At 34.5% G+C, this 13,691-nt stretch overlaps 1 protein-coding gene across 5 annotated transcripts in view; it reads right to left on the bottom strand.

Annotated features, from left to right (window-relative positions):
• The window catches only part of ARHGAP24 (Rho GTPase activating protein 24), a 775,519-nt gene that overhangs the window by 282,093 nt on the left and 479,735 nt on the right, over positions 1 to 13,691 (bottom strand). For all 5 annotated transcript variants that reach the window (XM_073805426.1, XM_073805427.1, XM_073805428.1 and 2 more), the window contains one exon: positions 317 to 404. In XM_073805426.1, coding sequence (XP_073661527.1) covers positions 317 to 404 — 88 coding nt within the window. The remainder of the gene's footprint in view (positions 1 to 316; positions 405 to 13,691) is intronic.

Below are 13,691 nucleotides of genomic sequence, written 5' to 3'. Positions count from 1 at the left end.
AGCACTGTAAAATTACCTTTGTCTCCAGTAGTCCCTAACAAGTGCTGTGTCATGACTTCTGGTCAGCTCTGGAGTCTCATGGACAAATGGAAATCCAATAGTCATGTGGACACATGTATGTGTGTACATGTGTTCATTTGTACCAGTGTACAAACCTGGAATCATTATCTGTGTAAATACTAACCAACATTGACCCTTGCCTCATCAAATTAATGTTCTTAGCCATGACTCAAGAAAAATAGAGGCTGTCTGACCTGTCTTCACCTTTACCAACATGGAATGGCAATAGTTGAATCAAACCAGAAAACTATCTTACCTGGAACTACTTCAAAAAGGAATTTCCCTGGGCTCTCTTCATTGCAGGGATGTTCAAGGACTTTATTTCCAGGCAGAAAAATAGTACCCTGTGAACACAAATGTCCCAAACATCATTATCAGATGGCAAATATTGAATTTCATCATCAGTGAATATTCAAGGTGCATCTGTAACCCAGGATACAGTAATATGCATCAGACTCATTTATATTCCCATCTAGTCCAAAATCATGTAACAGCATCATATTCATTCAACATTTAACAAATATTTGTTGAGCACCTAATATATACAAAACACTGTGTTAGATGCTGAGTTCATTTTAAGCACCAATTTATTAAATGTATTCTGTGTGCTGAAAATTTTTACTGAACATTCAACCAACATAATATTACTTGTTAGAATAATCTTATAAGGTAGGTATTATTTTCCCCCATTTTATAGCTGTGAAAACCAAGGCAGAGACACTCAATAAGTTAGCCAATGCTGCCATAGCCTTCTCTTGATTATCCCCTCTCTTTTCTGTTGGATTTTCTTCTCTTTAGTGCATCATTTTCATCAGCACAGAGACATATTTAAAAGTCGATCCTATTTAAAAAGTTACTTTGACTCCACCTCCCACTCCAGTTCTTATTTCATTTTTTTTTCCTTCCCTAGCAAAGAGTTGTCTACACTGAATCTATTTCCATTATTTGACATTATTTCCATTATTTGAGCTTATTTGACGTTTCCATTTGGATATCTCAAAAGCATCTTAAACTAAACTTAGTCAAATTAAAATGCAATTAATTCAGGTCCTATTTATGTATTCCCTAACTCAGCACCATCTTGCAATCAGCTGCAAAAGCCAGAAACGTAGCAGTCATTATTTTTATTCTACTGTAACTTTACCACCACCAAGCCCTAGTCCAAGAGACTGTTGTCTCCTTATCTGGAATGTTTCAAATACCCATTCATTAAATTCCCCTCAATACTGGAACATCTTTTAATCCATTCTTTTTCCTTAAGGTGGTCAGAGTGATCTTTAGAAACAGAAATTTGATCTTGCAACTTTCCTGCTTGAAAATCTCCAATGGCTTTCCTTTGTCTTAGAATAAAGCTCTGGGAGGTCTGGCTCCACCTACACCTTTAAACTAATTTTTCCACTCTTACACTTTCAATGCTTCCTATGATCTAGTCAATTGCCCTTCTATAAATGGCATCATGCTCTCATTTACCTTAGAACTACATTCTTTCTCTGGTTGTTTTATACCAATTTTTCAGATTGACTACATCTAAAATATACTTGCATAGCTTCCTGAATTTTCCTTAGAGTGATTTACTAGTGTATGCAATTATGTTATTTGTAAGATTATTTAATTAATGTTTATCTCTATCATTAAACTATAAAAGAGCAAATATAATGCGTGGTTTTTTTTTTTGTTGTTGTTGTTTTCTTTTTTTTGCGGTACGCGGGCCTCTCATTGCTGTGGTCTCTCCCGTTGCAGAGCACAGGCTCCGGACGCACAGGCTCAGCGGCCATGGCTCACGGGCCCAGCCGCTCCGCAGCATGTGGGATCTTCCCGGACCGGGGCACGAACCCGTGTCCCCTGCATCGGCAGGCGGACTCGCAACCACTGCGCCACCAGGGAAACCCATAATGCGTGTTTTTTACCCTAAGCTACTGCCAAAGCCTAGCACTTCACCTGGCATAAGGTTAATGTTTAAAAAAGGGTATTGCTGAGTGAATGCGTACTGTTAGTACAGTAAACCCAGTATTCAAAACCAAGCACGCTGGATTCAAAAGCCTATATTCTTATCCACTATATTATATTGTCCATTTTCCCAGCTTTAAGCAATATTTAGCTCAAATAATATTTTACACAACTTTCATTCTGCCTGGTTTGGCAGAGAATATTATCGTCATTATATTTGTCCCTCCTTCTGGGCTTAGAGTGATAAAGCATAGCACTCCCTAACTAAAACCTAAGGAATTAGAGGTTAGAAGGGTACCTCCCCATCTGTCTGCACCTTACAAGGTGAGGTGTTGGAGGTACTGCCTTTGTTTTCCTCCTCCAGGAAGTAAAATTTCCTACTTCTCATCATATCTAGTGTCCTCTTGCCTATGGATTCCATTCTACTTACTGGTATTTTTTAAATAATTTAAAAGATTACTAAGACTTTGAAAATATTCATTATAATTAAGACCATTTATAGAGAGGTTTATATAGAGTAATAAAATCAGTTGTTTCAATTACTCGTTTACTTCCTGAAGTGCTTTTGTGAAATAATTAAATGTGTGATTTAGCTCAGTTTTAGAACATACCATCTAACCTTCTAGATAGATACAACATTCATTTCTGCATGCATGTATGTTTGTATGTATACACGTATGACATATTTAATTCTGTCTTCAGGCTCTATTTAGGATCTTAAACTGTACATATGTCCTATAAGTTGAATTCAAGCCACTCTTCTACATAAACTATTCCCCTCTATGAAATCCCAATCAACTTCACTTGATAATTAAAAGGCAGAGTAATGCTATCCTTTGTTGTCTTTTTTGTAGATGAGAAATAGCTACTTCTGGCTGAAATTATCATTTTCATTTTCAAATTTGACATTATATTTATATTTTGACAGTTTTCCAAACAAATTGTGATGTAAAAATAATAGTTTACTTATCAGGAGGCAATGTTTAGGGCAGGATATACTGCAATTGCCAAACCTTTTCTGTGGTTAGTTCATTAAGTCATTCAGTAAGTAAAATAAAGTCATTTAATTGAAACAACTAACTTGATCACCTTGTATAGAAACAAAGCAGTTAATATCTATAACTAAAAGAAGGGTGTTAATTGTGATAGTTATCTTCTAAGTATTTTGCAGTGTATATATTGTCAGAAAATGCACATAAACAAACAAAAATCTATAATTTACCCACCACCATAGATAACCAATATTAACACCATATGCACCTATCCATATTGGTATGTATTTATGTAAAAGTGTGTATTAACATATACAGTAATTTTTACAAAAATAGTAGTCAAAATATTTATTATCTGCTTCAAAACTTAAGTCATATATTGTTATTATGTCAGTTTAATAATCTACATCATTTTAAAAAGCTGAATAGCATAGTACATTACTTCCTTGAATATGCATACTATCACATCCTTTATTATTGTAAAGTGTTTATGATTTTTTGTAACTGTTATTACATATAACATTTCCATGAACATCCGTGAAGCTTTGAGCTTCTCCTTAACTTATTCTTTAGGACAAATACCTACAAGAGAAATTAGTAGTCAAAAAGTATGCACTGTTTGTGTGGGTTTGGTTAATTCTTCCAGAGTGGCCGTAAACTAACTAACCAAACAAACAACTAATAAACAAATACAATTCAAGTACCTCATCTGATTAAAACATAATGTATTGAGACACTACCATATGTCAGATAATATTTCTAGAACTATCTCAGGTGATGTGAGGTATTTGAAAGAAATAAACTCTACTCTCAATAGAAGAATAACAGTATATAACTATTGAACAAGTGAGTGTCAAAGTAGGTTGAAAAAATATATACATATATAAAGTAAAAGTTTAAGAAGAGAGTGCCATAAGGGCAGTCTGATTAGTTCGAAAGATAATATGAAGAAAATGGTTTTTAAAGGAGGTTAAGGTTTTAAGATTTAGCGAGCTAGGGGTAATCTTCCCAAATGGAGGACGTAGTATCAGCAAAACAGTAATTAGAACCATATGTGCAGAGCACGTTAGACTAAGGAGAAGATTCATGTGGAGGAATAGTTAGGAAGTAAGGCTTCTTGGTGATGTTGAGGACATGCTGTGGGAAGTCGAACACTAGGCAGAGGACATTGCACTTGATGTCCATGACAGCTGAGAACCAGAGTAGGTTCTTGAGCAAAGCAGGAGATTTAAAAATACCACCTCTTAGAAGTTTGTTACCACAAAGCAATTAATTTGACATAAGAGAGCAAAGTCAAGACATAAAGGTGTCAGCAGTAGAAATGGCATAAATTTGCATTAGAGATGAATTATTAGAGATCTATTTTGAGGAAATATGAAAGAAACTGGTCATATCTTTAACTCAGGGAATGAAGAAGGAAGAGTCAAGATGACTTCAGTTTTTCTCTTCTGTATATCTGAAAGAAAGTTGATGCCTCTTGTTAGAAATGGGAAATTAGGAAGATTCAAGCTCCGTGAGACCCATGCTCTTGAGCCCAAACTCAATTCTTTAATTTTTTGTTAGTAGCTATGCTGGGTATTCCTTATTTGCCCTCCAGATCGTCTATCAACCCATCACTCTATTCTGTACCCTAGGAGACTAACCTCTACAAATTGCATAAACCAGGCTCTCTTGACCTCTGGCTTCAGGTTGGTTTCAAGGCCACAGCAGGAAGTCAGAAGCCACCAGAGTCAAGCCAAGATAACTCTCCCTCCATGCTAGGCAGCAATTTGACCCTAGTTGTATTGACTTAGTCCACAACTCCTAGACCTTCAGGCTTCTGCAGGTGCCAGTAGACCAGAGTGGTAATGGGTTCCTCCCTCTTTTTAGCCCCAGAGCTTTTTCACTATCCTTTTGGTTTCCAGTACCCTTTCCAACAAATTGTAAATAATTTCTTTACCACACACTCTTCAATTACACCTTTTGAGATAGAGCCATCAATTTCTTGCTGTGGATCTTTAGTGACAAAATATCCAGGGTGCAAATATTCTTGAGTTTTTTAAGAAAGGGCATATTAACCCATGATGTTCAATATACCTCACTGCAAATTTTGGATGATCAGAGAGAAGAGGCTCAAGTACAAGAAAGGGAATGTACTCTTTTTGACAGTTCACTACATATGGCAATAATTATATGGCAATAGTTAATCAGCATATTCAGAATGGAATTACACTTATTTTTCTCCCCTATAGGGAATATCCCTTTTATAAAGCATCTTTAAAACTTCAAAATGGAATAATATGCTAAATTCTTTTTTTTTATAGTTGAAAACTAAGAGTTGGCAAAAGAAACATAATTCAGAACCATACTAGTATTTTGCTTTCAGCTAAAATTGCTATTAGAAAAGCAGCTCATCTCTAGTTAATATCAGATCATTGAGCCAAAACCACAAGCTATTGGGGTAAGACTAGATGCTGTTGAAAGTAAGCATGGTGATATTATTCTCTGGGATTTGGATTGGAAAAATGTATGCATATGCAGTAGCTTCGTTAGTTTCATAAGCACAATAATGAGATTTTTTTTCCAGCATGAACAATGATCATGAGCATCACAAGGAACAAGGCAAAGTCTCAGCTTGATAATATATGTGTATTTTTAATGTGACTAGACAGAGGTTTGAAAATGATATCAAGGTGAAATAAATATTACTCAACAATGTTTAGTAGAGTAAAATAGATTAGGTTTTAATAGCGTAGATCAGGGTGATTTTCTTCTTTGTATCAAGTAACTTCATTAATTCATTCAACAAATAGTTATTAAATAACACCTAGCATGTGCCAGGCCCTGTCTTAGGCACAGAGAATGTAATGGTTAGAAAGTCCAATAATGTCCTTGTACTCCTGGATCTGAGAATCACTCAGGGTAGGCAGAAAATTGGAAAAAAAAAAAACCCAAAAACCCAACCTATTACAGATAAGCCCCTGTTATGAAAAGGAAACAGGTTACTGTATGCTTTTAAAGGACATAAAATTGTATCCACAAGTGCTCCAGCCATATCCCAATCTACAAATGACAATGAAGTCAGTGGTTAAGTAAATTTATTCTAGAGTCAAACTGCCTAGGTTCAGATACCCACTCTCCCACCGATTAGCCAAGTGACTCCAGGCAAGATATTTATCCTTTCTATTCTTCATGTTCATCCTTAAAATGGGATAAAAATACAACCTACTTTATAACTGTGAACTAATATATGTGTAGTTTGTAGAAAAATGCTGGGTACATGGTATTTTTAGTTGGTTTTTAATATTTTAAAAAGTCTTTCTTATATTCCAGAAGTCTGCAAGATATTTTGGGTCCATTTTTTGCTAATCCCCAAATAATAGGATGATTCTAGTAAAGGTTCAAAACACATCTGCTAGTATTATCATCTAGTTGAGTGAACAGGGAAGTAAACTAATTAGAAAATTTGAAGTCAGTCTATCATGTCCATAAGACTAGATTAAAACAAATAAACCTCTAATTAGCAATCATAATAACAAACAGCAAAGTAAAATGATATTGATAATGATGATTGCTAACATTTCTTGACCATATATTACTTTGCTAAGCAAATGTGTATTCTACTTATACAGTATCATTAATTTGCCTCGTGACTCTGTGTCATGACTCTCATTTTATACGTAAGGGAAATAAAGCTCAGGAAGCACCTAGCAAAGAGACTGGCACAGTAGATTCCAAATACTTATTTGTATTAATTATTAACCCAATTCATGTTCTTATTTCTAATCAATTACTGTTACTTAAAGCAGTTTGAAGAATGTTTATAAATAGTTATTGAGTTTCTTCTTAGCCCCCGAAATAGTTTTACTGATTTCTGGGGTGCTTCTAAGGAATTACGAGAAGGGGAGACTTGCAAATTGGTTCAAATTTAGGATCTACCAAAATAATTCTGCAGTGCAAACTGCTTGGGGAACACTGACCTAAGCAGTGTTAATGTTTCCAAACTATTATTTAAATTAACAATGATAAACATAATAGCATAACTGTTTTATAAGTACTGAATAAATAGAAATAAATTCTCTATACAGATGTCTCATCTTGATGCTTTATATTCTAAACTGCAAATTAAGAACTTGAGAAGCATTGTCATTCTGGGTTCACTCTAATTTTAAAACAGCATTTGCATAACATTATTACATATGTTCAGACCCTAGGAGGCTAACAGGATAGCAATAATTGTGATAGAAAAAAAATATGTGCAGTGTTTTGATGTAATTTATTTAAAAGCTTTTAAATCTTTCTTTTCAGACACAAGGATCCCTTGCCCCATGTGAACTCCCCCTCTGGACAGAACAGAAGAAGTTCTTGAATTTCTTCTCTGATGGGGTCCTTCTAAATGAACATTCTCCCTGGAAACACAGACATTATCATCCTAGCTACATGTTTTTAATTAACTGGACAATGGAGAAATTCCTTGACTACAGGGGAAAAAACAGATTGAAAATGTGGAAAAAGGAAGACATTATTCTAAAACCAAAATTCTATAATTACACTCTCAAAATTGGTAGATACCTTAGAAATTACTTTTTTCACGCTTATCTAATACATGAATCCCTTTGTGATACCACAGGCATCCAGAATTTTCCCACGACATCTATCTCACAACCTTTCTTAAGGTGCCCCATGCCATTTTTGAAACATTGTAATTGGAAGAAAAAAAATCCAACTGTTGACACAAACTCTATCCCCCAACAATTTCTACCCCAAATTCTTCCCTTCAGAGTGAAATCCCCCTTTTCCATCTTGAATCATTACAGCTAACCATCTGCTGAGACTTACTGTGTGCCAGCACTCTGATGTACATTTTAATCTTCTAGAACACCATGTGTGGAGGTACAATTACCACTGTCCACTTTACAGAAGGAAGGTTGAAGCATAAATAAGTTGAGTAGCATGCAGCTGGTGAAGTGCAGAGATGCAATTTGACCTTCTGTAAATCCAAGCTCCACTTCCTTAGCTAGTATTTTTTATATGATAGAAAGCTGCAGTGTGATTTATTCATTCATTCACTTACCTGTTTATTCATCAAACATATATTTAGTATGTACTATGTGTTGAGAATGCCAAAAAATGGAATGTTAGTATAGATAATCTTCAGATAGCCAGGTCATAAATAATTTTTATTTTGCTAAGTTTTTCTTATTTTTTTAAAAAGTTAAAATAATGAGCACGTATTACTGTGTACTAAGGAAAAATATACAAACTTTTTTTTTTTTTTTGCGGTACGCAGACCTCTCACTGTTGTGGCCTCTCCCGTTGCGGAGCACAGGCTCCGGACGCGCAGGCTCAGTGGCCATGGCTCACGGGCCCAGCCGCTCCGCAGCATGTGGGATCTTCCCGGACTAGGGCACGAACCCGAACCCGTGTCCCCTGCATCGGCAGGCGGACTCTCAACCACTGCGCCACCAGGGAAGCCCCAAACATATTTTTAATGCAAAGAAAAATGACAGTAGAAGGTAGGGTTGAATAAGCATTTTGGAGTCTCAAAGTTATACTGCCTTGCGGTAAGGACTGTTGAAGATAGTTCTAGAACATATCTAAATATAGTACAATACTCTGAATATTGGCCACTAGAAGATATCAGGTCCTAATCCCTGGAACCTGGGAATGTTATTCTATTGCGAAAATGGTCTCTGCAGATATGATTAAGTTAAGGATCCTAACAGAGAATTATCCTGAATTATCTGTGTGGACCTTAAGTACAATGCCAAGTGCCTTTACAAGAGCTCGACACAGGGAGATCTGTTGCACACACAGAGGAGAGGGTGATGAGAAAAGGGAGGCAAAGACTGGAATGACACAGTTGCAAACCAAGAAATGCTGTCACCAGGAGCTGGAAAGTTCCATCCTAGCACCTCTGAAGGCAGTTTGGCCCTGCCTACACCTTGAGTTTGGACTTTCTGGACTCCAGAGCTGTGAGAGAATAAATTTCTGTTGTTTTAAGCCAACAAGTTTGTGGTAATTTGTTACAGTAGCCAAAGGAAACAAATACATATAAAGGCTTTGAAACAAGCTTTCTAATGACCCCTAGGGAGGAGTTTACAAACAGCTGACATTTTGAAAGGAGTCCACTGCTAATTCTCAAGTCCTGGTAAGTGGTGCCTAAATTTTAACTAGCCAGGGATTTGAGGGGAGAATCCACAGTGTGCAAGACATTCAAATAGGTGTTAGCTAAAGAAAATCCCTCCTCATCCAACCCTCTGCTCTCAATAGGAGGAATTGATTAAACCAGTGTCACCTCATGTCCTGGGATTCCAGGACGGAATATCTGTGGCAAGGTTAAGTAAGAGTCCTTATTCAGAAATGACTGAGTTCAACAGCTAACCCCTCTCAACTGGTTACTAGGACCTTGACCTTTTATTTCATGTCCAACAGTATATGCTATTTTACCACATTTATTATTATTTCTCAATTAGAAAAATAAATGTCAGCTGCTCAGGGGGTGATAAATGCCAAAAGTTTGAAGCAAAGTCTATGGGAGGAGAAGAGAAAAGAAAAAAACATGTTTTTGAGTTTATGTCTCATTATGAAAGAGATATAAATAGCAAAAACAGTGATAGCTATATAATGTTTATTAAGGGAAAATCTGGAACCCTAAAGAGAAAAGTCCAATAAGCCATTATCAATGGACCAGAAAGTTGTTAATAATTAAAACTTTCATTTAATCCTTTATCTTAATCAACTAATAAACCCTTTGTGTGTTTAAAAAGTAAAGTGGAAAAGACCTAGGTTTAACCTTGGAAGAAACGGTATAATAGCTAAATTTATAATACCAAAATAATCTGGGATGCTGAATTAAGTGATCATGCTAATTTTTTAACAACCAAGTAAAATTATTTTATAGTTGGTTTAATAACTTTCCATATATTTGAATCTTAAAACTGAGAAGTACAACTAAGAGGAAAAAAGTCATTAACAGGAAAAAGGCAAAGTAGGACTTAATCACACAGTTGCTTTTTACATTTTGAACTTTAAAATGAAAAATCTCCTTTGGCTTATTGGACACCTATTTTTATTGGCATGCTTCTACTTCTTTGACCTACAATTAATTATGTTCTATGTAATCCTTAAAATACAGTGCTGAAATTGTAAATACAGTGTGATATTTATTTTTGTAAAGATAATATGCTTTTTCAAAATTACAAAAGTTTGACAACATAGTCTGTTGCTAAGGAAAACACTACTCTCATCCACTGGTGGTAGGAGGGCAAAACGGTAAAATTTATACAGAGGGCACACTGGTACGATTTATCACACCCACACACATAAGAAATGGTTTATTTGCAAGGTCACTTGCTTTACAAACAGCATTGTTTGTAATAACAGGATTTGAAACAACTCAAGTGTCCATCAATGAAAAATTGGTTAAATAAATGATGATATATCTGGGTAATGGAATATTATGCAGCCACAAAAAATAAAATAAGCTATATCTATTAAAGAATATATATGAGAATACATATATTAATAGTTCTCTATGGGATGTATTATAAAGAGAAAGAAGGATAGCTCAATTTAGAAATAAGCATTCAGTATGCTATATTTTAAATAATAAAGAAATAATAACAAGAACATATATATGTATTTGGCTTTATTCACATAAAAAATCATGGGAAGAATATACATGACACTAATCAAAGTAGTTATCTGTGTATATGCACCCCAGTGTTCACAGCATCATTATTTACAATAGCCAAGATATGGAAGCAACCTAAGTGCCCATCAACAGATGAATGGATAAAAAAGATGTTGCATATATACACAGACACACAGACACACACAAACAATGGAGTACTACCCAGCCATAGAAAAGAATGAAATTTTGCCATTTGCAACAACATGGATGGACATGGAGGGTAATGCTTAGTGAAATAAATGAGACAGAGAAAGACAAATACTGCATGTTATCACTTATATGTGCAATCCAAAAAATAAAACACATGAATGAATATAACAAAACAGAAGCAGACTCATAGATACAGAGAACAAATTAGCGGCTATCAGTGGGGAGAGGGCAGGGGAGAGAAGCAGCACAGGGGTAGGGGACTAAGTGGTATGAACTACTATGTATAAAATAAATAAGCTATGAAGATATATTGTACAGCACAGGAAATATAGCCAATATTTATAATAACTTTAAATGGAGTATAATCTATAAATATATTGAATCACCATGCTATACACCTGAAACTAATATAATATTGTAAATCAACTATATTTCAGTTACAAAAAGTAGTTATCTATAGGGAGAGTGTGCGTGTGGAGTGGAGAATAAGGATGGATGGGAAGTAAGACTTTCAATGTAAACATTTAATACAGTTTTGATTTTGAAAGCAAATGAATGTTTTATCTACTCAGAAATTAAATTTAAAATGAAAATAATATGCAAAGAAAAAGTTTCACCAAAATACTAACACTATATACAGTTAAAACTTTAAATATTCTTTATACTGTTTTTTCTTTAGAATTTCTACATTGCAAGTATATTACTTTTTTGATATAAAAATAAACCATTTTATGTTTGAGTTTGAGTTAATTCACTCAAAGTGTTAAAGATATATCTGGTGGGCTCTACACATGTTATTCTAGATGTGCTAAGACAACCTGGAACTAAGAACATGCAGGGAGTATGAGCATAGGCACAATTTTAAAACATGTTTGTTTCATATCCAAATTTCTTTGATAATGTGAATATTTTTAATTTAATTTTGTCTTTCCTTGGCAAACAACTACTCTTCTTGCTTAGCTAAATAATCTCAAGGGAAAATATTAGTGACTAAACTTTTGGATTTAATAGTCTAATATTTTTAATCTCAGAAGTTCTATTGATTTCATAGTTGTTCTCACACAATATCATACAATGTGTTTTTCTGGCTCCTGCCCCAAGCTACTCAAATGTCATTGATTTCTTTCTCTACCTTAAAAATTTTGACTTGTCTTTACGATTAAGAAGCAAAGTGCTTCAATTCTAAGTATTCATTTTCACCATGCCTCTGTCAGATCGACAAGAGACAAAGTAGTAATCCAATTAAAATCTAATTTACTTTGCAATAGTTAAAATTAATATAACAGCCTTTCTACTTCTAAAATACATTAAGTAGAAATTTTTGTTGTTTTTTTGATAGCTATTTTAACATGCATTGATTTCCTACACAAAGAAAGCACTGTAACAAAACACAAGTATGCAACAAGCCAGATAGCTTGACAATGATACAATCATAATGCAACATGAATTGTTGTTGCATTTCCTCTCTAGGTCAGATGATGTTTTGCATGCTGAAGATACAGCAGCATTGAAAGTAGACAATGTCCCTCTTCTCATGAAGCTTAGATTTTAATGAAGGAAGAAACACATATATTCACCCATACATAAATACATTTTAAATAACAAGGGAATTATTAAATGATGTAAAGTACTGTGTAGTTAATTAAAATAGGGTGTTACCTGTGAAAGTGCCTGGGTGGCTACTTTGGAATGACTGTTCAGGGAAGACCTCTTTGAGCAGGTGACATTTTAGCTGAGATCTAAATGCTAAGATCATTTGCCTTCCTACAATATTAAATTCTGTAATATTAATAGAGGTTTTACAAGGTTAAGACTTCCAATTCAAAAGATGCAGACCTATTAGAGAACGGACTTGAGGATACAGGGAGGGGGAAGGGTAAGCTGGGACAAAGTGAGAGAGTGGCATGGACATATATACACTACCAAATGTAAAATAGATAGCTAGTGGGAAGCAGCCGCATAGCACAGGGAGATCAGCTCGGTGCTTTGTGACCACCTAGAGGGGTGGGATAGGGAGGGTGGGAGGGAGACACAAGAGGGAAGAGATATGGGAACATATGTATATGTATAACTGATTCACTTTGTTATAAAGCAGAAACTAACACACCATTGTAAAGCAATTATACTCTAATAAAGATGTTAAAAAAAAAAAGACTTCCAATTCATAAGCATGTTATATCCCACCTTTAATATAGGTTTTTTTCATGTCTTTCCACAAATGATTATCATCTGTATATTTTTGTATCTGTATGTATATATATAAATCTGAATTTGTATATATACTGTTATATATTATATACAGTATAATATTTATATTAGTATATATTTTGATCTACCTTGTATATTTTAATGCTCTTCAAATGGCACCTAAAATATGATTTTGAACTGTTTACTGCTAGTTTATGAAAATGTATACTGATTTTGTATACATCAACCTTGGTAAACTATCTGTGAGATATTTGGGAGTTTCAAGACATGGATATTGTCTGTTACTAATGGCAGCTGTGTATCTTCTTCTCCAATCCTTAAACATTTTCTTTTATCCTACTGTGTGCTGACAAGGACCGACTAATAAACTGGTGAATTGATGTGATAATAGCAAATATTCTTAACTTAGTTCTGGTGTTAAAGGGAATGCTTTCAATGTGTCATCATTAGCTATGATGACAGCTAGAGATTTTTAATAAGCTATTCTTCATCACTTTTCAGGGGCTTCTCTTTTATTCCTAATTTGCTAAGAAATGTTTTGTTTTTTTTAAATCATGAATGGATGTTAAATTTTATTAAACCCTTTTTTGTATTTATAGAAATAATCAGATGACTTCTCCCCTGTAACCTATTAGAATATTAATAATTAGTTTTTAAAT

The sequence above is a fragment of the Tursiops truncatus genome, chromosome 5, assembly GCF_011762595.2.
Source record: "Tursiops truncatus isolate mTurTru1 chromosome 5, mTurTru1.mat.Y, whole genome shotgun sequence".
NCBI lineage: Eukaryota > Metazoa > Chordata > Mammalia > Artiodactyla > Delphinidae > Tursiops > Tursiops truncatus.
The sequence above is the reverse complement of the archived record's forward strand: the minus strand, read 5'-3'. Positions and strand labels throughout refer to the sequence as shown.